The sequence below is a fragment of the Phalacrocorax aristotelis genome, chromosome 10 (assembly GCF_949628215.1).
Source record: "Phalacrocorax aristotelis chromosome 10, bGulAri2.1, whole genome shotgun sequence".
In the NCBI taxonomy this organism is placed as follows: Eukaryota; Metazoa; Chordata; class Aves; order Suliformes; family Phalacrocoracidae; genus Phalacrocorax; species Phalacrocorax aristotelis.
The window spans coordinates 11,469,781-11,493,767 of NC_134285.1; the positions used below are offsets into that span (position 1 = coordinate 11,469,781).

Here is a 23,987-nt window from a genome sequence, read left to right on the forward strand (position 1 = left end):
TTTGGAACTTAAATAATTTGGAACATTCACAATAGGTTTTAAACAATAATGCTTTGACTAGGAACATTTGCTATGGTATGTGCTTCCCCCTTGATTTAGAAAACTGAACAAGTTAAAGAGTTTTCTTAGAGTTAACCTGTAAGGCAGGTGTTTGTAATTACATGCTGCAGCCTACGCTTTATGATTTAGTATCTATAAAAACTATGCTTTGAGGAAGCCATATTAATGCACTCAATATTTAACAGAAACAAGAGAAATATTCTGGACTGCGGCAGTTGCATACCAAATTTGGGTACAGAAAAGAGGCTCAAGATAATCTAGTTAGCAATTCTCTCAGGAGACAGGATGCCTTCAAATGTTACAGTGATTATAAACAGAAATCAAGCCATACTGCTGTCTGGACACCAGAACCATCAGCTCTGATGTTCCTCAGCTCTGAAGCCGTCTATTCTGAACATAAATAACTTCACTCTCTACAGCATACATATCAGAGCTTATAAGAGGTACTGACTGTAGAAAAGCCAGTATGCCCAACTCATCTTGTACCCTGATCATCAAATTGTCAAGCAGAAGTCAAACAGAGAAGTGCTGATTTGAAAGCATGTCCCTTAATTGCTGCCTAAATACAAACTCAGAATCCCAATATTTGGCACATGCTTTTAAAAATCTTGGTGCATGTCATCACCTGTATTATTATATGAAAAACACTCTTTGTATGGAGAACAGAATAGGGTAACATAATTTTGAGGTGACACGTAGCCAGCAGTTTTGCTTTTCACATAAAGGTGCCCAAAACTGTAATTAGTCAAACTGAGCTGATATACTTTATTGAGGATTTCTGGAGAAGTTAGAGTGTTAGCAAAACACTCAGAATTTGTGGAGGAAAAAACAGGCACCAGAGATACATATACACACACAGAAGACTGTATGCAGTCATGGGGAGTTGGCTGGCAGGCGAGAAGGCCCCAGAAGAGTCAGGGTCCCTGGAAGCAGCAGAGAGCAGGACAGCCACACATCCCAGCTGGGCAGGTGGTGGCCCGGGATGCTTGAAGCAGAAAGGGAGAGCAGGAAAAGGGAAATAGGGAGGGACGCTGAAGCAGGCAGCGCATTTGCATCTCCAGCAGTCTCACAGTGATTCTGTGACAGTGCCAATCCCCTCCCAGATTAATGATCTTGTCTTTTTAGAGGACACCAGACTTTCTAGGTAGTCCATACCTTTTCACACTACACATGGCATAGTGCTCAAGGACACTACCCAGGTGCAGCAGGTGCTCTGCCCTGCTACTTGGCTGCTTTCTCCCTGACTTGTTATGCTTTTTCCAGCTCTCAAGTCTGTGCTGCCTCAATGACCAGTAGCAGGCTATCAATGAGCAACTTAGTCTCGGGACCTCTGTTTTCAGCTTGTCACTCTATTTGCAAAGCCTTTCCTGTCACCCCACGTTTAAACTGTTCGTAGTAACAACACCAAGCCCCAAGGTCCAGTGTGCACCACAAGTTCCCATAACAAGCTGACACCAAGCCCAACAGGCCAGGGCTGTGGCATTGCAAAGCCAGCCAAAAGAACACTAGCCGATGGCCTATAAGTAGCAATGGCAGTACTCTTCTGACTCTGCTCCTGGGCAACAATGGCATTGACACCTATTTACGACGATTCTGTAACTGCCCAGGATAAATAACACCTTCTTTAAAAATGTGGGAAGTTTAAGCAATAGGGAAGTATGAAATGGCATTCCCAAAGGATTAGGGGTTTTCCATGGGTTTTAAATTTATACCGGCCGATTTACACCTGTAACTGGCTGTAATGCACCTATGGAACAAACTATGGAAAACTGTACCTATTGGTACCATCCCTCTGCAGAAGACTGGTGCACATGACAATTCACTTTCTCCATGAAGATCAGCAGACAGTTGTTCACTCCTCTTGAGTCCTTGAAGTTAAATTACAAATATAAGACTATATCTTCTGTGTTGTCTCAGCATGTGGATCTCTGTTGGGTTTAACAGCAGTTGTTCTACACTGCTATTCTTTTTAGCGCATTTAAATTTTACAGACACATACGGGGAAAATTATGTAGCTGCCTCAACTGCAATTTAGACATTCAGACTCAAACAATCTCCTTTAGCTGAAGCTGAACCTCATCCAGCTCCATAGCTGTACCCCTGCATTCTGTCTGGAAATCCTTCTGGCATTTTTTGTTATGCTCACTGCCCAAAACATACATTGGATGTCACAGTGAAAACATGAAAATATGTAACATACACAATCCTGGAAGATCTTACAATCCAGCTATGGCCCAACAGAGAAAGCAAGAGACACAGCAGCAAGGACACCAAGGAGCAGTAAGAAAACATTATCAAGTATGACTACAGCTCTGTAAAGCTGAAACAATCAGATATTTTAACTGGTTTCATTTACAAAAGAGACATTTATAAAAGCATGTACATTTTATCATGCTTTAAGGTACCAAATATTCTGACCAACTCCATGTTGTTACCCTACCATAGAGAACCACACAGGCTTTGGTTGACATTGGTGGGTTAAACAAAAGCTATCCAACTACCCAAAAACTTGGACAAAATTAAGTTGAGAAGCTGGGTTTACCAAGTGATAGCCTTTGTAGACAAATAATTTTAAACATTGTACAATTTCTTTTGTTGAAAAGCACAGTTCAATTTTTGATACTGGACTAGTTCATAACAACCCCGTGCACACATTTCCATGCAGTGTCATGGTTGGTAACAATCCCTTATGTTTTCTTCTGCTGTACCATGCAGACTCTAACAGCTTTGTTTAAACTCGACAGCTTCAGTTTAATTTTCTCCAACCACCTTCTGTTCATTAAGGTGTAAGCAGTTTGTGTATAGGGAAAATTAAAAATAATTTAAAAAATCAATTTATGCTTTTTTTCTGCAGTGCACCATATTCATAATACTTAAAGATTTGAAATTTATTTCTGCCTATATGTGAATGGAAGAACATATGCAAAAATTGTTATACTGGCACATAAAAACAAGGACAATGCTTGTTCTACCAGGCAGATAACTATTAAACGTATATGGCAAACCTGTCTAATGTTAAGGAATAATTTTTAATAATAGAATACAAGAAGTTAATGAGATCTTGTCTTTAGCCTGGATACAAAATTCATATTGTGATCATATATATTCTACAAAGCTACTGTCCTTCCTCACAGACCCCTTTACTACAGCATTGCAACCACTTGAAATAATACTGTGTATCTTGGAAAGACTGCAAGTATTCCCAATATTCTGGGACAGAAGGAAAAGCTGCTGTAAGAACAGTGTATATCAGTTATATCTAATGCATTAAATGAAGTTTGTTCTTTTCTGTGCAGCAACCCTCTGGAACCAGGTGTACCAGTTTGCCACTGCTGAATTCCAAAATGGCACAAAGCAGCTCTCGTTCCAGCAAACAGGAAAACAGCTCCTTGCAGCTTCCCTCCCTCCCCACAGCCTCTGCCTTCAAGGAAGGGGAACGAAGCACAAGTAATTCAAAAGAGATAAGAAAGGTTAAGTTTAAAAAAAAAATAAATCACTGAAAGTGTCTGAAATGAGTAAGACTGTTTAAATATTTTTATCAGCTATAAAATTAATAACAATCTATGCAACAAAAGCACCCCACACTACCAGATCTTGGGAATGAATAAGAAAACATAAATAGGCACAACTGCTTATCTTGTGATCAAACTAGGTAGCAAGATGAACAATTGCTTCTGAAGCTAATGAGAGACATGAAAGTATAGGCATATTAATTAAAAAAGTAGTAGTATCACAATTAATTCACTAGGCATGTCAGAAGAGCAGACAACACCATTCTTCTATTGTAATCAGTTTATTTCTAATACAATGGCTTAGTCTGCTGCCACTGCCACCACTTACACAGCTATCTAGATTGATTTGTTCTTTGCAAATGGATATAAGAAGAAAGGTGGATCCTTCAGAGAAAAGACCTTTGAAATAGCAGATAAAAGTGATGTGGCCATCCTCCTCTTCTCCACCTCTCAGCCAAAGGGATTCTGAAACAAATCTGCTCTTGAGGTATGGGATGAAGGAGGAACGACAATGCTTCATGCTAAACTGAAACAAGAAAGGCAAGAAAGAAGGCAGAGGAGTTAGCCCTCAATGTACAGAGGCAGCTATTCTATGGAACAGACATCAGGTTTGTTGAGCTTGTGAGACAGGATCAGAGGAGAGGTCAGCCACTAACAGTGGGGTTTTGCTATAGACCACGCAACAGGAGCAAACAAGTACATTAAGTCTTAAGGATAAGCAACGTGAAAAAGTCTCCAGATCACAGACCCTGGCTCTCATGGGAGACTAACCTCCCTGACATCTGCTGACAGAAATCCAGGAGGGAGTCTGTGACAACCTCTTGACACAGATGGGCCAACTGGGACCCACTCCCCTAGCCCTGCTACTCACAAACACAGACGTGCTAGGGGATGTGTTAATCCCTGGCAGCCTTGGCTGTAGCAGCCACCAGAGTGGAGTTCAAGATCCTAAGAGGAGTAAGGAAGGCAGATAGCAAATGGGTGGCCTCAGGGCAGCAGACTGGCTTATTCAGGGAACTGGTATATAGGATCCTGTGGAAGGCAGCTCTGAAAGGCAAAAGAGTTTGAGAGTGGACATGTCTTCGAAGACAAGCTCCTCCTAACATGAGAATGGTCCTTTGTGATACTGAGGGAAGCAGGGGGGAGAGTAGTAGACTACTGGGAGAATGTCTTGACTAAATGGGGAACTTATACCTGAGCACCAATGGAAAAAGGATGTAAATGGGAGATGGAAGCAAAGACGGACTTGAAAGGAAGAGTACTGAAAAAGCTGGGCATGCAGGGCATGTGTCAGGAAAACCAAAACTCACTGAAGGCTGAAACTCGCAAGGGCATGATTGGCAGCAAAAGCTTCTACTACTACTTCAGTGATAAAATAATAAAGAAAAGTACAGGCCCACTGCTGAGTGAGGCAGTGACAAGTGACAGGTACTCGGTGCTGCTTTTGCCTGTCTTCACTGAAATGTTCTCCCAGATTTAATGGAGTGGGGGAAATACCGGCAGTGGAACAGGATTCAGCCAAGTGTCTCCTGAAAAATTTCAACCCAAGCAAGTCCGTGGGACGTGATGAGATCCAAGAGAACTGAGAGAGCTGGCTAATGTCACCATGAGGCACCTCCCTGTAATCACCAAAAGGTTGTGGAGTGAGGATGTTGCAGTCTAGCTAAGTAGAGAACTAGATGGGTGAAAAACTGGCTGGACTGTTAGGCTAAAAGGGTATTGGTTAATGGAACAACATGGGAAGTTGCCATAAAACAAAACAACAGGTTCCAACTTTATATGAGAAAAAGCACTTTTAGAAATAAATTTCCAGAGTTTTAGAAAAATGCAGTGAAACAATTATCCAATCAACAATATTTTGTATTTTGCAGATTACCATTTTTGCCATAGTAAGTTATGGTACACTAACTTAATGCACACAAATGTCTTCAGAAGTAAGGCTTGCATTATCATGGTGTATCTACATGTAAGTATCGAGTTTATAAAAATTATCTTCAGTAACAGTTGCACTATAAGGTATTGCTTAAAATTCTTGATTATGTACCACAATATTAGCATTACCAGGAATAGATATCCTATTCTTGATTATGTAATCAAGAAAAACTTCTGAAAATAATATTCAGAGTACAAACTACTTTTAATCAGCAGCTAAATACCAAGATACTGGGCCCTGATTACTTCGTTGCTCTAATGACATCTGTAATGGATTCCAAGTGCTGTGCCTGATTGCTTCCCAGCTGATCAGGATTCTGTTCATCACTTCCAGCTGCTGGAATTTTGAGATTTCTTGGAGTTCCTTTGCAAAAGGCTTACACATTGCTTCACCTAAACAGCTACAGTGCATGCTTTAAAACAGTCATCATGATCCTTACACTTAGTACGCCATGATAAAACATATTAAGAGAAGAGATGAAGATCTGGAGCTTTTCCCACCACTTTTTATTGACAGGCATTAATTATAAAGCAGTATAATCCAAAGAACTTGATAGACATTGGCCAATGGATTGTAAAATATAGCTGAATTTCAGCTGGTCATAGCTTCTTCAATAACCATGCTGCAATAGTAGCTGTGATACACTGTCATTAATGCTGCTGATGTTTTCAGTTTTAATATAGCTGATATACACAAGTGATTTAAAAGGCATTTGAGACATTAACTAAGATACATGTACAAGCCAAATTCACAATTGTTAAACCTAAATCAATGTCTTTTCTCATGTCATTTCTGATTTTTGCCTACTGAAAAAATGAATTTTTAATCCTTCATTTTATTAAACTAACATGATAAGGGAATTGACACAGCAATTATTCTTAGAGAGACTCCTCAGTGGAGAAATATGAAATGATTGCAGTACCATTCTACTAGAGACATGCATTACGTAGGTCTAAACATCCTTGGCTAGAACAGTGAAAATACTTAAATTACTCCAGGAAAACAAATATTACTACTCATCTACAACTCTGCAAATATTAGTATGTTCAAATTATCTGGAAAGTCACTGGCTATAAAAATTCTTAGATTCTCTGTTTGCTCTTTTACATTAATGTAGTATTGCTGAAAGACTTACAATTTCAAATTTCTGTTGTAACAATGGAAGTGCTGGTGCTGGCAAATTTCAATATTACTCTTATAATTTTGAAATGGAACTCTTTCTAAAATTTTTTTAAGAGTTTAATCAGTTGCTGACAGCTTGTTATCTCATTGTGTCTTCACTTCAAGTTGGGATTGTTTAAATGGATTATGTAAAGGAATATGAAATCTCAAGCACAGATTAGTAGTGGAATTCATGGAGAAAGACTTGTACCATAAGACAGTAGAATATAATGGCTCCTGCTTTTTATCTGAGTCGTAACTGGTGCAGAAATAGATGAGCAGTTCAAACATACCCGTGCAAGAGAAGAAATTTAAGAATTCATTCCTCTGTGAGAAGGAAGTCACCTCAATCCCTAGAGTTTAGCAAGGAATGTGGCAGAAAACTTGAGAATGTGACTGCAGTAATTCCAAGTTTTCCAAAAGATTTCACTGCAAGAAATGTGGAAAGTTTTTATTTCTAACATGAGAGGATTTCTATTTTGAGAATAGAATATGCAGCAAATAAGTTCTCGTAAGGCCAACATCTTGGCTTCTTAATGCCAATGTCTTGCAATATTTCATGCAGTAACAGCTATTAACAAGCCAAACCAAAGACATTGTCAATCAGTATCTTGATAAGACATTTTTAAAACAGGATGTGGGTCGTCTTGCTTTAAAATATCTTTTCATTAAATGTCTTTAACTCTCTGTGTTTTGAAGAAGGTTCTATTCCAGAAGCTAAGTGAGTGAGAGGAAAGGGTAGGAAAAAATCATTTCACTTCCAAAATACACATTCATACAGTTTAAACTAAAGTGTTTTCAAATTCTTTTAAACACAGATTTAGATTTGTCTTCTATGAAGTATTATTCTGACTCTGCATTTCTGTCGCACTTGTGGTATCACACATCTTCCTGCCCTTCGAGGCAACTAGTCAAAGAGCACTAATCCACAGGTATCTGCACCATAGAGGGATTCACTTTTATCTCTCTCATCAGTTTAGACAGAAAGACAAATGGATGACTGTAAAATTGTACTTATATGTACAATTGTTAAAATGTACTTATATGTTTACCAACTCACGGTACACCAAGACATTTGTATAAATAAAACGGCAGTAATGAAATAACTTGTTGTCCCGGTTGAATATTCTAGAATTTTAGTAGTAAATTTCCTTAACTATGTTATATAACTGCATGATAACACAGGCTTACAAAGTAATAAGGAATATAATTTCAATCAACAAGAAATTATTCGATGAATTAAAATATGGTGACTCAAGTGTGGTAATCATAGAATCATTTAGGCTGGAAAAGACCCTTAAGATCATCAAGTTATGAACTGCTCTTCCTTGCAGTTTCTTGGAAATTGCACTAGGCAGCTTCAAATATTTATACAATGCACAGCACATACATATCACAATATAAGTGATCTCAGCAGTACAATCTATTCAGTTTCTTTTACGTGTTTGTTAGCAAAATGAATATATGATAATGTTTTGCAAAACCCCGACAGGTTTGTATTTAAAATATTAAGGAATTCTGAGACATACACTGGTAAAAGGGATAATAATGACTATAGAGATCCATTACTAGAAAAAAACATAAAACCTGCCACACACAAGACTTATTTATTGTATCTAGCTATTCAGTACCCAGTAGAAGTCAAAAGCCTGCTAGCTCTCTGTAGTTGGCACTTACTCTCTATCAACAGAAAAGCCTTAGAATAGCATTGTTTAAAGTCGATAGAGACAAAAGTACTCAGAACTCTGCATTGTTTTATAAGCCTTTGAGAAATATCCTGGTAAAATGAAATTAACTCAGCTTACTTGATTAATTAAACTGGTGAGTGAAAGATCATTTTCAATAGGATGTGGAACACCTATTATTTGTCCTGAATTTTCTTCCTCTTACAAGGGATACTGAAGATAACATTTGGAACACTTACAGAAAATAAGAGTCCTAATCAAAATACTTATTAAAACTCTGCTATGGGAAAGCCAGATGATTCTTAGGAAGAGATTATTTTATGATTCTGGGTCAAACCTGTACTTCCAAAATGAATGGAAGAACATAAACCAATAAAACAACTTCAATATGGCAGACTTTACATTATGATCAAGCTACTGAGGTTTTACACAGTAGATTCTATCAATCTTAAATCTGTTGGTTTTTGCACTTCCCCACTCTATCACTAAAATTGTGTTCTGGCTAAAAGAAAGTCTGTAGCCTATAAATAATGTCAATCAATTTGACTTGTCAATTTGACAGCTGAGGTTTTAAAATCCTCTTTGCAGGACAATGAAGGAATTAGTGAAAGGTCTCTAACATGTTCATACCTTCCTGTGCAAAAAAGAGGTGGGAAGCACCACCTCAGGTGCAAGTGAAGTGCAGAGCATCGCATCGCATCAAGCCCCCTTGGCTCTGTATTTGCAAGCTCACTTGGTGGATTGTTGCGCTGTCACCTACAGAGGTGCAGCCAGCCTTAACTATGCTCTTTATCAAGGCTAAGAAACAAAGACTGTGCTTAGATCTGCTTTTGAGACCAGCTATCAACTGGTAACAACTTTTTCATTCACTTCCAAGACAAGTATTTATCCTCTTAAAATATAAAATATATTACCAGTTTGTTTTGAAGTTACAACTGTCAAACTTTGTAATCCACCTTCCCAGATGGTCTGTTCTTCCCTCTGACTGTACACAGAAACACACTGATCTCTGAGTCCCACAGCAACAGGACAGAATGCTAAAACTTGAATTTGCTGACTTTTAGTATTTTAAGAATTTAAACATTGAAGCAGTTTAATTTACTAAGCATTAGAAAGCCAGAGAATTCTTTGAGCTTCACCCACTTTAGGTACTCAAAAAGCCATAGCTATTTTTTGTTCTTTTCTTGGCGTTGTTTTTCTCCAATGGCTAGAGTCCCTATTTGTCTTCTCAAAGCAATCTGTTTAGAAGAAAGTATTTTAATGTGCCTTCTTAGGACTTTTATGACCAAAAAAGTTTCCTCAGGCCCACTGAAAAAAAAAGGAACTAACAAAAGAACACCCCTTAAATGAATGATACAAGAAGTCAGATGAAGGAATCAGAATAAAGTCTCAAGAATCATCTACAATGCACACTTTCTTCCCAAACACCAACACAGTAGCCTACCAAATCCTACAAAAGAATATTATGAAGTCAAGGAAATTAAATTAGCCTTGTTGCCAATCTGAAATATAAAGAAAATAGAGTTACGAACCCCATTCTAAACATTGAATTGCCTTACCTGGCATTCCATGGATAAGGTCTCCACACAACACAAAGAACTTGGGTTTAGGGTTTAGTTTGTTAATGGCGTGCACTGCTTGCTCTGCTAATTTGATTTCTTCTCCCCATTCATCATCCCCATTGTTAGTGTCTCCAACTGCCCAAGCTTTCATCAGCCCAAACTGAGGATCTGCTCCTTGGATGAAGTAGAAGGGCCCCTTCCATTGGTACTCATCATCTAAGAAGAAAAAGAGAGAGAAAAAAAAAAGTTAAGCACTAGAGAAACTTATAAAGACATTGCTCTTCACCTAAGTAAGTTGAGGCCGCTTTAATGAAAGTAGTACAGAATTCTGTAGTCATTCATACAGGACAACTATAAAGGCAGAACTACGGAATCTTCCCCTAATGGGTAGCTGCAATAAATGAGAGTATATTAATCTAATTATACCACATGGTAATTACAGACTCATTAGGGGAGAAGTATGTGAAGAATTCAGCAAGTAGTGCTGGAAATTACAAGACTACAACATAGCACAAGTATATAACATTAGATTTCAGTCGGTTCTTTCAGGACTCCAGTTATTGCTTCTTTAATTAACAAGTTAAAACATACACAACACATTTCACATTTTATGGTTCCAGTATATTTGTCCTTAAATTATTAAAGAGTTAAATGCTTTTTGTTCTTATACTTTTAGAGAGGAGTTGAATGTAGCACATTCTGTGGAGTTAGTACTGAAGCCACTCAACAGGACCAAGGTCAGTAAACACAAAACCCAGCAACATCAGAATTAGCAACAATGAAAATCCTAATTTAGAACTGCCACAATAGCTCCCAAGACCTACGATAAAAAGGTGAGAACTCAGGAACAAATTTCCATTTGGTAGAGTCAGCGCAGATGGAGGGTACAACAGAATTTGTACTGCTACAATTTCCTTCTATACTTGTTCTCTGATACCATAATAGCAAGTACCACTAAAGAAGCACAGTGCATAAGATTACAAGAATATTAAGAAAAAAAAAAAATCTCAATAGTGGGCAAATAAAGCAACAGTTGGTTACAAATTAAGAACAAAAACGGATATTCTGTTTCCTAAACTTTTGTCTCAAGTTGGAATTAAAGTACAAACACGAGTACACTCTGGTTTCTCCAGCTGTCTAAATGCATTCATTTGCAACCTGGTTATTTCAGTTTTGACAGCTGTATTTGGCTCAATACATTTAGGGTTATTGTTTCTGTTTTTTTTAAAACAGCATTTAAACTGTTAAAAGCTCACTGACTACATCAATCTACAGTTGAATGTAAAAAAAAAAGATACAGCAAATTATTTCAAATTAAAATATAATCCATAAATACACTCCCATATTATGCCAGTCTGATCTGAAATATAGTTTGAGGCAAAACTAATCTTCCAGTAACAGTACATAAGCAAGTAGCATGTCCACCGCATGGATTCACTTTTGGTTTTCTTTCAAGTGATCTAGAACTGCAGCTTCTTACTTTGCAAGAAGGGAGGTATGTTTCTGTCAAGGAAGGTTAGAAAACAGAGGTCAGAATTCATCTTTTGCACCATGGATATGGATAAGCTGGGGTGGGGGAGAAGCAATGTGGGCAACTCCCAAAAGCTGCTTGTAATAGTCATCTGTTGCTATGGCATCAGATCATTTTGCCAAATGCAAGCTTCTGCATTTCAGTTAAAGTGACATTTAATTTCTAAACAAAATTATTTATAGTCTGTTAGCATTGTCTGTTAATTCATACCAGCATTGCCTTGTTCTAAATAATAATCACGTATTTTATAGATAGAAACTATTAGCCATTCATTATCTTTTAATTCTGAAATGAAATTAACTTTTCCAATTACATAACTTATTCAGAAAAGTGAAATGATCCATCTCTCCAGGAGTTTGCAGTAGAAGCTTTATGGAACCAACTGAATGACACAAAGTAATTTAGGTTTTTATCTCATGTCTTGCATGGCAAAATATGACTACCATAAAAACCAACTTACGTGCTGCATCAAAGGCATTGTTTGTGAACAGAAATCAACTTATAGTTTTTATAAGTGGAAAGCTATAGAGAAAAAAGTTAAGGAAGCTTGCATCAGAAATCCTTTATGACCTATACAAAATAAAACCGAAAAAAGGAAAAGCATGAAACAGGAACTTGTTTTGGTGGAGTGGCACAAACCTGAAACTTACTAAACAGGAAAAAAGCTCAGCTCTTTGAACTATGTGGCAGGATTTTTAACACCAGTCCCTTTCCCAGCAACTCTGTAGACAGTATTGGTAATCAACGCTGAGCAAAGTCTACTTGTTTTATATTGATTAATCTGAAGCCAGTAATTTTTACCATAGTAGCCTAAGTAAAATATAGAGACATTTATCTATTTATTTTTACAGGAAATACTTTAAAAAGACAGCTAATCTTTCTTTTAAAAGACTGTGTTTCAATTATGGACATACTGTGTTTCCCTTCCCAGAGCCGCAGGGATGGTGTCTAGTGGCCAAAGGCAGCTGGAGCACCAACAGCAGGCCAGGTATCTGTCAGGCAGGCTGGCTGGCACATGCAGGACTGGATCCGGTCCCAGGTAACAAGGAGCTCCATATATAATACTTGAACAGAGAGAAGTCTGGCAGACAATGCACCGTCAGGGAGCATGCAGAGCTGATGCAGAACAGGTTGCAAGGCCAGACCAGGGACTATTCTAATATATGCTTCATGGATATTTTTTTTTCCTGCCTTATATTCACGTCAGTACAGTAGCTCTCTAGGTTTTACGTACCTGAATGCTTCCAAGACTCTGCGCAGATGCTCTGGTTTGAGTGGGTGAGTGATGGTCATGTGAGGCAGAGAGACAGACACTGGTAAGATGAATTTGAAAAGAGAAGTTCAGTACACAGACAGAATCAAGAAGTGGCAGAAGAAAGGAGAAACAGAAGATGCAGGGGTGGAGGTGAAGAAAAGTGGGGAAAAAAGGAAAGAGATAGGAGGTGAAAAGAGAAGGGAACTAGAAAACGTTGCAGAGGTATATGCTATATTCTCCTACAGGAAAGAAAAAGACAAAATGAAGAAAGCGAAGCAGGGACAACAGAAAAGTTCCAGGAATTGGGGCTACATAAATAAGATTTACTTAAAATGTTTGTTTAATTAACTGGTCTTAGTTAAATAACTCAGTCAACAGCTGGAGAAGAGGAGGCTGAGGGAAGACCCTATCACTCTCTACAACTACCTGAAAGGAGGTTGTAGCAAGGCGGGGGTCGATCTCTTCTCCCTAGTAACAAGCGATAGGACAAGGGGAAATGGCCTCAAGCTGTGCCAGGCGACGTTTAGGTTGGGTATCAGGAAAAGCTTCTTCACTGAAAGGGTTGTCAGGCATTGGAACAGGCTGTCCAGGGAGGTGGTTGAGTCTCCATCCCTGGAGGTATTTAAAAGAAGGGTAGACGTGGTGCTTGAGGATATGGTTTAGTGGTGGACTTGGCAGTGACAGGTTAGCTGTTGGACTCGATGATCTTAAGGGTCTTTTCCAACCTTAACAATTCTATGATTCTATTTTTGTGGTATTTGATAATTTATCACATAGTTACAAAAAATAACAGTAAGGTTGAATAAATATTTTCTACTTTTGTCTTTTTATTTGATCACTCCAACTAGAAACTCTTTAAAAACAAATAAACCTAGTACTTAAACCAAATTCTGTTAGGTTATTACTTACCAAGTGGTACTTGCTGATTTAGTTCCCCACTAAACAAAAGTATGTATGGGAATAAAATAACATAGGGACACTCATTTTAAACTTGTATCTTAAGTTTTTATTTATCACATGTTATTCTGTTTATATTACTATAAAATACTATAAATAAAAGCAGAATATCATGGAGAGTTGTACTGGTACAACACCAGTAGTGCAAACCTGCACCTGTACCAACTCTTAAGCCTGTTCTGAATTCAGCTCATCCAGGAAATAACTCTTAATTGTCCACACTTGTCTGTCTGCAGAGGAGTTCATGCAAGTTTTTCCTTATCTGTGGAAGGAATAACATCAGTCCAGCTAAGGCTTAAAGTGTTGCAACTAGTGCAGTATGGCTGATTTTGCTTAAAACTCCACAAGCCCACCTGCATGACTGCTCTTTCAACAGACCAATATGGTAAGAGGGTAGCAATGAGAAACAGAATGCAAAAGCATCTTCCACTACCACAGACAGATCCAGAAGTCTTGCCTAACAATTAAATGACTTATCAATGGACTGTGTTCAGATAATTATTAACAAAACTTCTATACTATACTTCTCTCCTTCACCAGCTGCTTGTTAGCAGCTCAAGCAGAACAGGTACTGTAGGCCACGCAAACGAACCTCATCTGCTTAAGCAGTAAGTCAGGCACCACACGAAATTGTTTGAACCATTTTTTTGGACTTTGCACTGAATCACAAGAAGGGTGCTCAGAAAAGTAATTCTGTTGCTATGCTAGGGGAATGCCAAAGTCTGGCAGAGGGTTAGTAACAAACAGCATTGGGCACAAGTGGGAGGGGGAACAGCTGTTTTTGCAGCGATCATCTCCTGATGATCCAGGTCCTAGATGTTTCACCATAAGGTTTCAATCAAATAGCATGTACAGTTGCTTTCTTCCCTTCAAATGTAGCAAGCAACGACTTTCATGGGAATGCCATCGAAGGCATCCTTCTCGCTAGGAGTTTCAATTTTCAAGCCTTTAGATGAGCTATGTGGTTGTATTAGACAAATGCATGCTAGGTAAAGCAATAGAAGATTAGGATTAAATTAATAAACAAATTTTTCTGCCTTCTGCCTTGCTTTGCAAAATTGTGCAGAGCTGAGAACACCTGCAAATTGGCTCTTCATCCCTATGAGCAGAGAGGCTGTTTGCAACTTTCTGAATTTACTACAGCAATAAGAAAATGCAAATTCCAGATGAAAGTCAGTGGATTTCTCAGATAACTGATATATATACAGTTTCCATTTCTGAAGGACAAATAATGTCTGTGGCCTGCTCTTACACAGAGCCATGCAGAATTCCTATTCCAAGTCCATTTTGTTCCCAGGCCTCCTTAAGAGCTACACAGCTGATCACCATGGAAGAAGTCCAACTTCAGAACACATAATGCCTCAGTTTCAATAGCTTCCCCCTCTTTTTCTGCACCCATGCATGCCAAAGTACGGAGAGAGGATCAATGCAATGTATTTTTAATAGCATAAGCTGAAAAATGGTGCCAGCTTCTAATTTTATCTAAGGATTAATTCTGTGAAGGGCCAAAGTAGTCAGCAGCAATTCACACGAGAAAACCTCAGCCATGTATTGTCATCACAAGCAAAAAGACACTTCAAGGACCTAGGTGAGATTTAATCTGAACCTCACCATTTCTAGAGGACAATAGCTAATATCTTGCTGTGCCTCTATTTCTTCCCCCTTTGCTTTTCCTAATTTCTCCTCCCTTTTCTTCCCCCCTCTCCAAGAATCACAAATGCACATATATAGAGATTGCTCACACAAGCCACTGCAAGCTGGCCTCTGACAGCCACATAGTACTGGTGGAATTTCCAGTATTTCCCTCATGAGATTACTTTTAAAAGTACATTGGTTTTCTTCTTCCTCTGTACTCTACAGCATTTCATGGAAACAAATTAGTTATGAAAAGTTACTCCTGCCCAGTGTCTCTACAGTCACTGTTGTATCAGAGAAGAATGGACATGGACACACACATAGTGCTTGCTCAGTATACCATGGGCAGTAATAAATACAAAAAGTGCCCTCATTCTCATGTTGGGTTTGGCAGGGGAATTAATTTCACTTCTCTGAAAGATCACAAAATAGCAGAAATAGGTATGTGGTTCCCTGTCCTGAGCCGTCTCTGCCTACAAAGCATGCCCATGACTCTTTTTCTAGGTAAAATTGGACAAGAAGCACAACCTTGGTTTTCTAGAAAAGCTATAGGCAGGAACAAAAATGGAACTTTTTAAGGGAAGGCAGTATTTATACATCATAAACAATACAAAAGGCAACAATTTTTTCCTTATAATTGTTTTGCATTTTACCTTGAAAGGAATTTGTTTTCATTCCTCTCAGTCCTGGAATAGCTTGAAAAACAATGAAGGACTTGCACTAAATTCTTAATAATTCCTTGTTTAATATTAAAACATTATCAATTATTATGGCTTCAAAAACACCATCATCATTGTCTGTATGTCCAAATACAAAAGATTTCAATCTAATGAAATATGCATTCCTTTCAGCTATAATTTCCATGTGTACCTGAGAGGCTACCAAAGATAAGACTATCGGGGGTTCTACTGAATGATCAAGGCAACCTATTATGGAAGGTGCAATTTTATGCATCAGGGAAAAAAACCCTTCAAAACAGGTATCAAAAGAAATTTTTCATGGAGAAAAATAAAACCCCTTAAAAGAATACTTATTGTAGAAATCATGTACATCAAGCCTAAAGTACAGAGATAATGTCAATAGAAGAAACACTGACAGAATACAGTTTCTCAAATAAATTAAGCAGTGCTACTATTTTTAACAGATACACTTTTAAACTTCTTAGATAACTATCAAGGTAAGAAGTGCCCCCTCAGATACAGTTTATTTGTACTGAGGGCTACAGAATGCTAAAACTCTACAGTCATGCCTTTATGCCCACCCCCAAATTATACATGTAAACTCATTACAGAAACTTTACAGCCCAAGACTGTAGGTGTGAAGGGGGGTGGCTTGCATAATGACAAGGTGAAGTCACAGAAAGTTGCTCAAAACCCACATAAAAATTTGCCTAATTCATATGAGAGTTGGAGACAGTATTGGGAATGGAATATGCTAGCTGGGAAGCAGTTCTGATCAGTGCTCAAAAATATTACTGTTGAAGAGCTCTAGAACAGTGATCATAATGTGCCAAGATCCAACACTTACGTGACAGCAAGGAAAAAAAAAAAGAAAAATCAACCAACTGTGGTTGTATTTAATTTCAAAGGAAGGTGAATTATATGTAATTATGATGCTTTTAAAAAGTGCAAAAATCCTTGAAGGCAGCATGCAAACTCTTCAAAGACACTCTCCCAGAGGCTCAGACCATATGCACAGCATTTACTAAGAACTTCTGAAAGACCATAAAGAATCCACACTGACTAAACAACATAAACAGCAGCTGTAAGGATGCTAGTAAGACCAGAACAGCATCTTTCAAAAAGCTAAAGCATCCAAATAAAGAAAATAGGAAAGATTATATACACTGGAAGGTTAGATACAAAAGTCCAAGAAGTCAAGCTAAAAAAAGTGAAGAACAATTGGAAATAGCATAAGTCTGAAAACTAATAAAGCCCTTTTCAGAGGCATTAGGAGCAGGTATCCTCCCAGGCACTCACTCAGGCTAACAGACGTTCCAGGCATGCAAGATGCACCCAAAGATAAAGGCAGAGCAGGAAAAAAACAACGCAAATTTTTGTATACACGTTTATTGTGGAGGAACTTCTGAAGATCTAATGCCAGAATTCTTCCTTACAACCAGTGCATGAGATCTGTCTCAAATCAAAATACCAGTAGACGATTCAACAGACAGACATGAACAATAACAAACCACTCAGATTAGGTGGCATCCACAGAAGAACTCAAAAGGAAAACACACCTAAACCCTGGGGCATTACCTCTTGCTTAAAACTGCCTCTGTACCAGAGAGGCAGGAAGATGGCCAGTATCACACCTACAAGGAAAATTGTTTGCTGAGCAGCCTGATAACTACTGACTACAAAACTGCCATCTGTACAGCCAAGTTAATGGAAACTGTAACAAAGACAGTAACTACTACACTTACTGATTCTTCAGAAAGAGGAATTAACAGCTTTTATATGGACAAGGGAAATCCACTTGATACTGTCTACGTGAATCTACAAGAGGTACCTGACAGTTACTCACCAAAGACTCTTAAGGAAGCCAAGCTGTCCTGAAATATGAAAGTCCTCACATGCATAAAAAACTGGTAAGAAAAAAAGAAATGGATGAGACAATCAGATCCCACCTGAATCTGTACTGGCACCTATGCTGTTCAACAAATTCAAAACAATCTGTAACAGCAACTGAACGGCGAGGAAGTGAAATTTGCTAAAACTAAGCCATTTGACAGTATGAGAATAAGACCTGGTTGTAAAGAACTGGGGAGAGACTTCATTATGCAGTGACCGTTCAAGAAAGCAGATGAACATCAACGCAGAAAAGTACAGGATAGTACACATGGGAAAAGCACCATCAACCTTATATACACAACAATAGGTCTAGCAAGTGCTACAAAGTCACCTCAACATTCAGGAACGGAAGAAAAAAAAAAAAAAAAAAAAGAGGAGACCAGAAACGAATAGAGAACAGAATAAAAAAAAAAAAAAGAGAAGCAACTGAATAAAGCATTTGCAAAAAGACTGGTGAGGGAAGCAGGACAGAGGCACTTAAAATCACATGTGGAACTGAGAATGTGAGTATGCAATGCTGGTTATCTTCCCCTTCTAGATGAAGGTTTTGGAAACACAAGCTAAAACTAGAAAAAGACAAGTTAAAAGCAGAGACATTTCTCAAACAGTTAAGCTGACAGTACTATCACTGTTTAGTTACTTGAAAAAAGTGCTCTACCTACTTGCACAGAAATTCTTTGCACAGCATGCTCCTGGCATGCTTGGGACAAAAAAAAAACCAAACCCAAAACAAAACAAAAAACCCCACAGCTTTTTGGGAGAAGTGGTGAAGACAGAATTTACCCAAACATATGGTCCTGTTTCTTCACTAAAATACTAGTAAAAGTAGTAGACATCTGAAGCATAATTTCGCATGGGTAAAAAGAGACTATATTAAAAGAGTAAAGCCAAAGCATACAGAGGTCTCTTGCCAATAAAGTAGGGTATTTATGCACTATTTGCTACTACGCTCCACTGATTACATGGATAATTTAGATCCCTAACCTTGCTCTTCTGATCCACACGTCACATATCAAGAATACATTAGAGCAGGTTACAGGTATAACCTCAACATTATGTGAAAGCAGACTGAACAAGTTACCACTAGGGGATAGGGTGTGGAAGAGTGATTTTGCAGAGCAGTAGTAAGGAAAAAAGGAAATGAAGCTCACAGTGGTGACTCTCAAATTTTAAAAGGAAACAGTGGGCCAAGCCATAGCAGTGTTAGTAAATGTTTTATGTAGCTACCTGTTTAACAGAAGGAGTGAAACCTAAAGACTGAGGTAAACAACAAAACACAGATAACTGATTTTCATCTTGAACTGCAAGAAACTTTACCTCAGTTTTATCAGCCCTTGATTCTGTTTTTTTCAAATCATTTAGTTATTAAAAGGTTCTGTTGAACTTTAGTCTCTTAAGAAAGAGCTAAGTAAATTATTGACAAAGAAACATGGTAGTTGGACTATGATAGCCTAAAGAGTCCTGAACAAGACTAAAAACAACCAGTCAGTAAGAAAATAAAGAAATAGTAATTAATATTTAAAGAATACCAAACAAAGACACTTCAGGAGAAAGAAACACACCTAGAAAACAGACACCCAAATCACATTTTGGTAGTGGGGGTCTACAGGAGTGGCTTCTGTGAGAAGTTGCTAGAAGCTTCCCCTCTGTCTGACAGAGCCAGTGCCAGCTGGCTCCAAGATGGAACTGCCACTGGCCAAGGCTGAACCCACCAGCCTCTAGGATAACATGTTTAAGAAAGAGGAAAAAAAATACCCTGCACAACTGCAGCTGGAGAGAGGAGTGAGAATATGTGAGAGAAACAACCCTGCAGACACCAAGGTCAGTGTAGAAGGAAGGGGAGGAGGTGTTCCAGGTGCCAGAGCGGAGATTCCCCTGCAGCCCACGGTGAAGACCATGGTGAGGCAGGCTGCTCCCCTGCAGCCCATGGAGGTTGATGGTGGAGTAGATATCCACCTGCAGCCCCTGGAGGACCCCACGCTGGAGCAGATGGATGCCTGAAGGAGGCTGTGACCCTGTGAGAAGCCCACTCTGGAGCAGGCTCCAGGCAGGGCCTGTGGCCCCATGGAGAGAGAAGCCCACGCTGGAGCAGGTTTGCTGGCAGGACTCGTGACGCCGTGGGGGACCCGCGTTGGAGCAGTCTTGTACCTGAGGGACTGCACCCTGGGAAGGGACCTGCGCTGCAGCAGTTCTTGAAGAACTGTAGCCCATGGGAAGGACTCACATTGGAAAAGTCCATGCAAGATGGTCTCCCATGAGAGGGACCGCACACTGGAGTGGGGGAAGAGTGTGAGGAGTCCTCCCCGAGGAGGAAGGAGCAGCAGAGACAACACGTGATGAACTGACCCCAACTGCCATTCCCTGTGCCTGTGTTGCTTGGAGGGAGGAAGCAGAGAAACTGGGAGTGAAGTTGAGCCTGGGAAGAAGGGAGCAGTGGGGGGAAAGTGTTTTAAGATTTGGTTTTATTTTTCATTACCCTACTCTGATTTGATTGTCAATAAATTAAACTAATTTATCCAAGTTGAGTCTGTTTCACCTGTGATGGTAATTGGAGAATGATCTCCCCCTGCCATCATCTCAACCCACACGCCTTTTGTTATATTTTGTCTCCCCTGCCTGAGGGGAGCTGAGGAGGGGAGTGATAGAGTGGCTTTGGTGGGCACCTAGTGTCCAGCCAAGGTCAGCCCACTATAACAGTTGATAAAACTAGATGGCTTGTCTGCTATCTGTGCCCTCAACAAATGCTAGGCATTCTGTTCCAAACCAACCACACCACCTGCAATTAATAGATTGCCAGAATGACTGTATACATATACTTCACATGCTCAGAGTTGGTGAGTTTTCTTTATTTGGCAACAAGCAAGCCAAATATTTCCAGTGAACCTCAAATACCACAAAATTGTTGGGATTGAATAACCTTGCCCACCTCACCAAACCAACACAATTTTAATTTATAAACAAATGCAAGGAAATAAAATACCCTCCATGTGTAGCAATAGGAAAAGAAGTAGTTAGGCACCTGAAAAACCCAGGCACACTGCAGGATATCCATCCTTGGGAGAATTTTACAAACAGGTGAGATACACATCTGTTGGTCCAGCCACAGGTGGTTGTCATCTTCGGCTTGGCAGCAGCCTTGTTACCTTATTCACCTGGGAGGAGGTAAGTCTAGAAGTACGTCTCCAGCAGAGCTGACTTACACTTAGGCACTACCAGCCGAGGGAGTTAACAGTGCTGTTTCTGCACAATGTGGAAGCACAAGGGGAGGAACTACCTGCTGACCTCCACCCTGAGAGAGGATGAAGCACCTTGAAGAAACTGCAATCTTACCTAATTGCATCCATTATGGTACACCTGCCTTTCATTTAAGTAACATAAACGATGAACTACCTGTAACCTGTTAAGTAACCCCTATAGGTACAAACACACGATAGCACAGTGCCGCGACCAACAGATTCACAAGCTACAGAGATCAGGTTTAGCAGCGCTGACAAGCATTTTAAAACGAATCCGGTGTCGGACACTGCTGGCATCTCCTCCGCGGGAGCCGGCGCCACCCGCGCTGCGGACGGGCGGCAGGCAGAACCGAGGGAGCAAATGCTTCCACGCGCCTCTGCTCTCCGGCTAACGCGGTAACAAACTTCGGAAGCTTCAGGCGCGCCCCGGTACAACCGGGGGGGCAGCGGGATGCCACAGCTCCGCCTTCAGCCAAGCCCCCGCCGCGTGCCGCCTGCTCCCCAGGCAGGGGGCTCCCCGTGACGGGCTTCCCGGCGCCGGCAGGCGGTCCGGGGCCCCGGTCCAGCCCCTCCGGCCGCCTCCCGCTGCCGCCGGGGAAAGCCCCGGGCCTCCCAGCCACACGCCCCTCCCGCACCCCCCCACCTGGCTGCGCAGCGGCCAAGAGAGCCCGCCAGCACCTGCAGCCCTATGCCGAGGTTCCGTCGGGCGCTCCCGCCGCGGCGCGGGCCCCGCGGCTCGTACCTTGGCGGAAGGCGGTCAGAGTCCTGCCCCGGGCTCTCAGAAACGTGTCCCCCTCCGCCGCCATAGCGACCGCCGCCTGGCCCCGGGCCGGTGAGGGGGCGGCACCGCCGCGGAGGCGGTGCCTCGGCGCGGGCGGGAGAAGCCCCGGCGGAGGCCCCGCGGCAACGGGCCGCGCTGGCGGCACGGGGGCAGGTCGGCCTGAGCAAGGCGGATGGCGGGGAGCTCGGTCGGGAGGCTACGGAGGGAGCTGCTCCCCTCAGAGAGAGGCGGGGGCATGGCCCCGGGGCGGTGCGGGGTGGCTCCCGGCGCCGCCATGTTCGGGAGGCGGCCGGGGCCGGTGGGTGCGGCGTGGCGACATGGCGGCCTGTTACGCCTTGTGGAGTGCGCGGGTGAGAGGGCAGCCTCGGGGAGGGGGATCTGGCCCGAGCTGCGCTGGCTTTTAGTGAACAGTAATAAGAAAAGTAATAGATTTCCTTAATTTTCAACTTTTTCCTAGCCTGCGAGCTGAAGTAAACCAGTGTAATCTAAAAGCATTGGCCGGCTTTCTCTGTACCTTGAAGGGATGTTTTCCAGGTCAGATTTCCTCTTAGCGTTAATTGCACTCACAAAGCTGGGTATCACTGCCAACTAATCTTTGGCGGTAAAAAAAGTCACGTGAAAAAAGGGGAGGCACAGCGTGCCTCTGCCCCACCGCATGGTCGCATTGACCCCAGCCCAGACACCTCCCGCCTAGCTTGGGCCATAGCTGCGGGGAGCATGGTGGGCAGCTACCACCGCCCATGTGGCTCCTGTTTCTCTCAGCACCAGGCTACGCAGTCAGGTAATAACTGAAATACATGGGCAACCCTCACAAGGCAGGTTTTCTTAATTTTTTCTGGAGTGGAGTCCCTTTTTGACCTAGCAGGTCAGATTCCAGGGTATCCAGGAGGAATACAGTTGTGATTTTCCAGTTGAGCAGCCGGGACCCAGATACTCTGTGGTGCTGAGTGCCTCTTTATTGATCTTGTGAAATCTGTAGCAAAACTCTACATAAGCTTCCTGTTACCAACTAAAATGCATTCTAGTAGCTGGATTATTTTTCCATCTGTAAAATGGGGGTATTATCCACAAATGAAAACAGTTTCATTCCTGCTTGTGAACTGCTTGATGATTGTTAGATGAAAAGTGCTAGAGGAAGTCTTTATTAATTTGTTTTTGTCAATTTGCCTCTTTATGAGGCAGCGTTTGGTACATTAAGCAAGTAAATACTAAGGTACATTTTTGCCTCTCAGATGCAGCCCATCTAAATATCCTAACACCATCACAGGATCAGGTGATAATAGTCTAACGCTTGAACTGCTCATGCCAATATAAGAGCAATTGGCTGAATGATCCGAAGAGATTTTTGACCTTCTCTGTTTCTTTTCCATTTTCTTCACACCTGCTTAATAGGGCTGAGCAGTTACATACCAGAATACATGACTGCTGCATGACTTCAGCTAAACTCAGAATGAATTTTGCAAGTGAAATATCAAGATCAGGCCAAAAAGTGTAGAGAGAACATTACTGCTTTGGTAGAACAGCATACTGTAGTTTTGTAGTACAAGGATGTGAGCTTGCAATCAGCACACCTAATTACCTTTGTCTTAACTTGGGTGTGTTGCTAAAGGCAACCATTTATCGTAAGTCAAGGTATGCATGTCTGAAAGACTGAATCAGACCTGGCAGAGATGTGGATTCTAAGATCTAGATTTATCTAAAACTCTAGTTTCACAGCTCTTTTTTTCTACACGTGTAGGGGACGACTTCTACAAAATTCTGTTGTCAGTACTGTATTTGATCTCTTTGCAGGATGGGTCATGGATGACCCTCAGGATGCTCAGCACTTTCTAGGTGATGAGTATGGTGAGTAGGTAGCATGCCAGTGTTGCCTCCTCTTCAAGTGGAGTCCTGTGATATTACATCAGCTTGAGTATTGTCTACTGTAATGAGGATGACACAAGAAATTTCCATTTTGTAATTTAAACACATTTTCTTGTGATTTTGCAGCCTGAGTGCAGAAGTATTTTCATCTGCAGAAATAAAGGAACATTTGCATATAAACATGAGAACTGAGGATGGGGAGTGTGTGTGCAGGACGGGGATTTCTGCTCTCTCCTGCTTCCT

At 40.8% G+C, this 23,987-nt stretch overlaps 1 protein-coding gene across 2 annotated transcripts in view; it reads right to left on the reverse strand.

Annotated features, from left to right (window-relative positions):
• The window catches only part of CPPED1 (calcineurin like phosphoesterase domain containing 1), a 54,137-nt gene extending 32,035 nt beyond the window's left edge, over positions 1-22,102 (reverse strand). The window contains exons 1-2 of one of the 2 annotated variants that reach the window (XM_075105228.1): positions 21,843-22,102; positions 9,911-10,129 (exon numbers count right to left, since the gene is read on the reverse strand). In XM_075105228.1, the coding sequence (XP_074961329.1) occupies positions 9,911-10,129; positions 21,843-21,906 (283 nt within the window). In that variant the 5' untranslated portion in view covers positions 21,907-22,102. Of the gene's footprint in view, positions 1-9,910; positions 10,130-21,778 lie in introns of both variants that reach the window. The other variant, XM_075105229.1, reaches the window with a different exon arrangement.
• Positions 22,103-23,987: the final 1,885 nt, after the last annotated feature.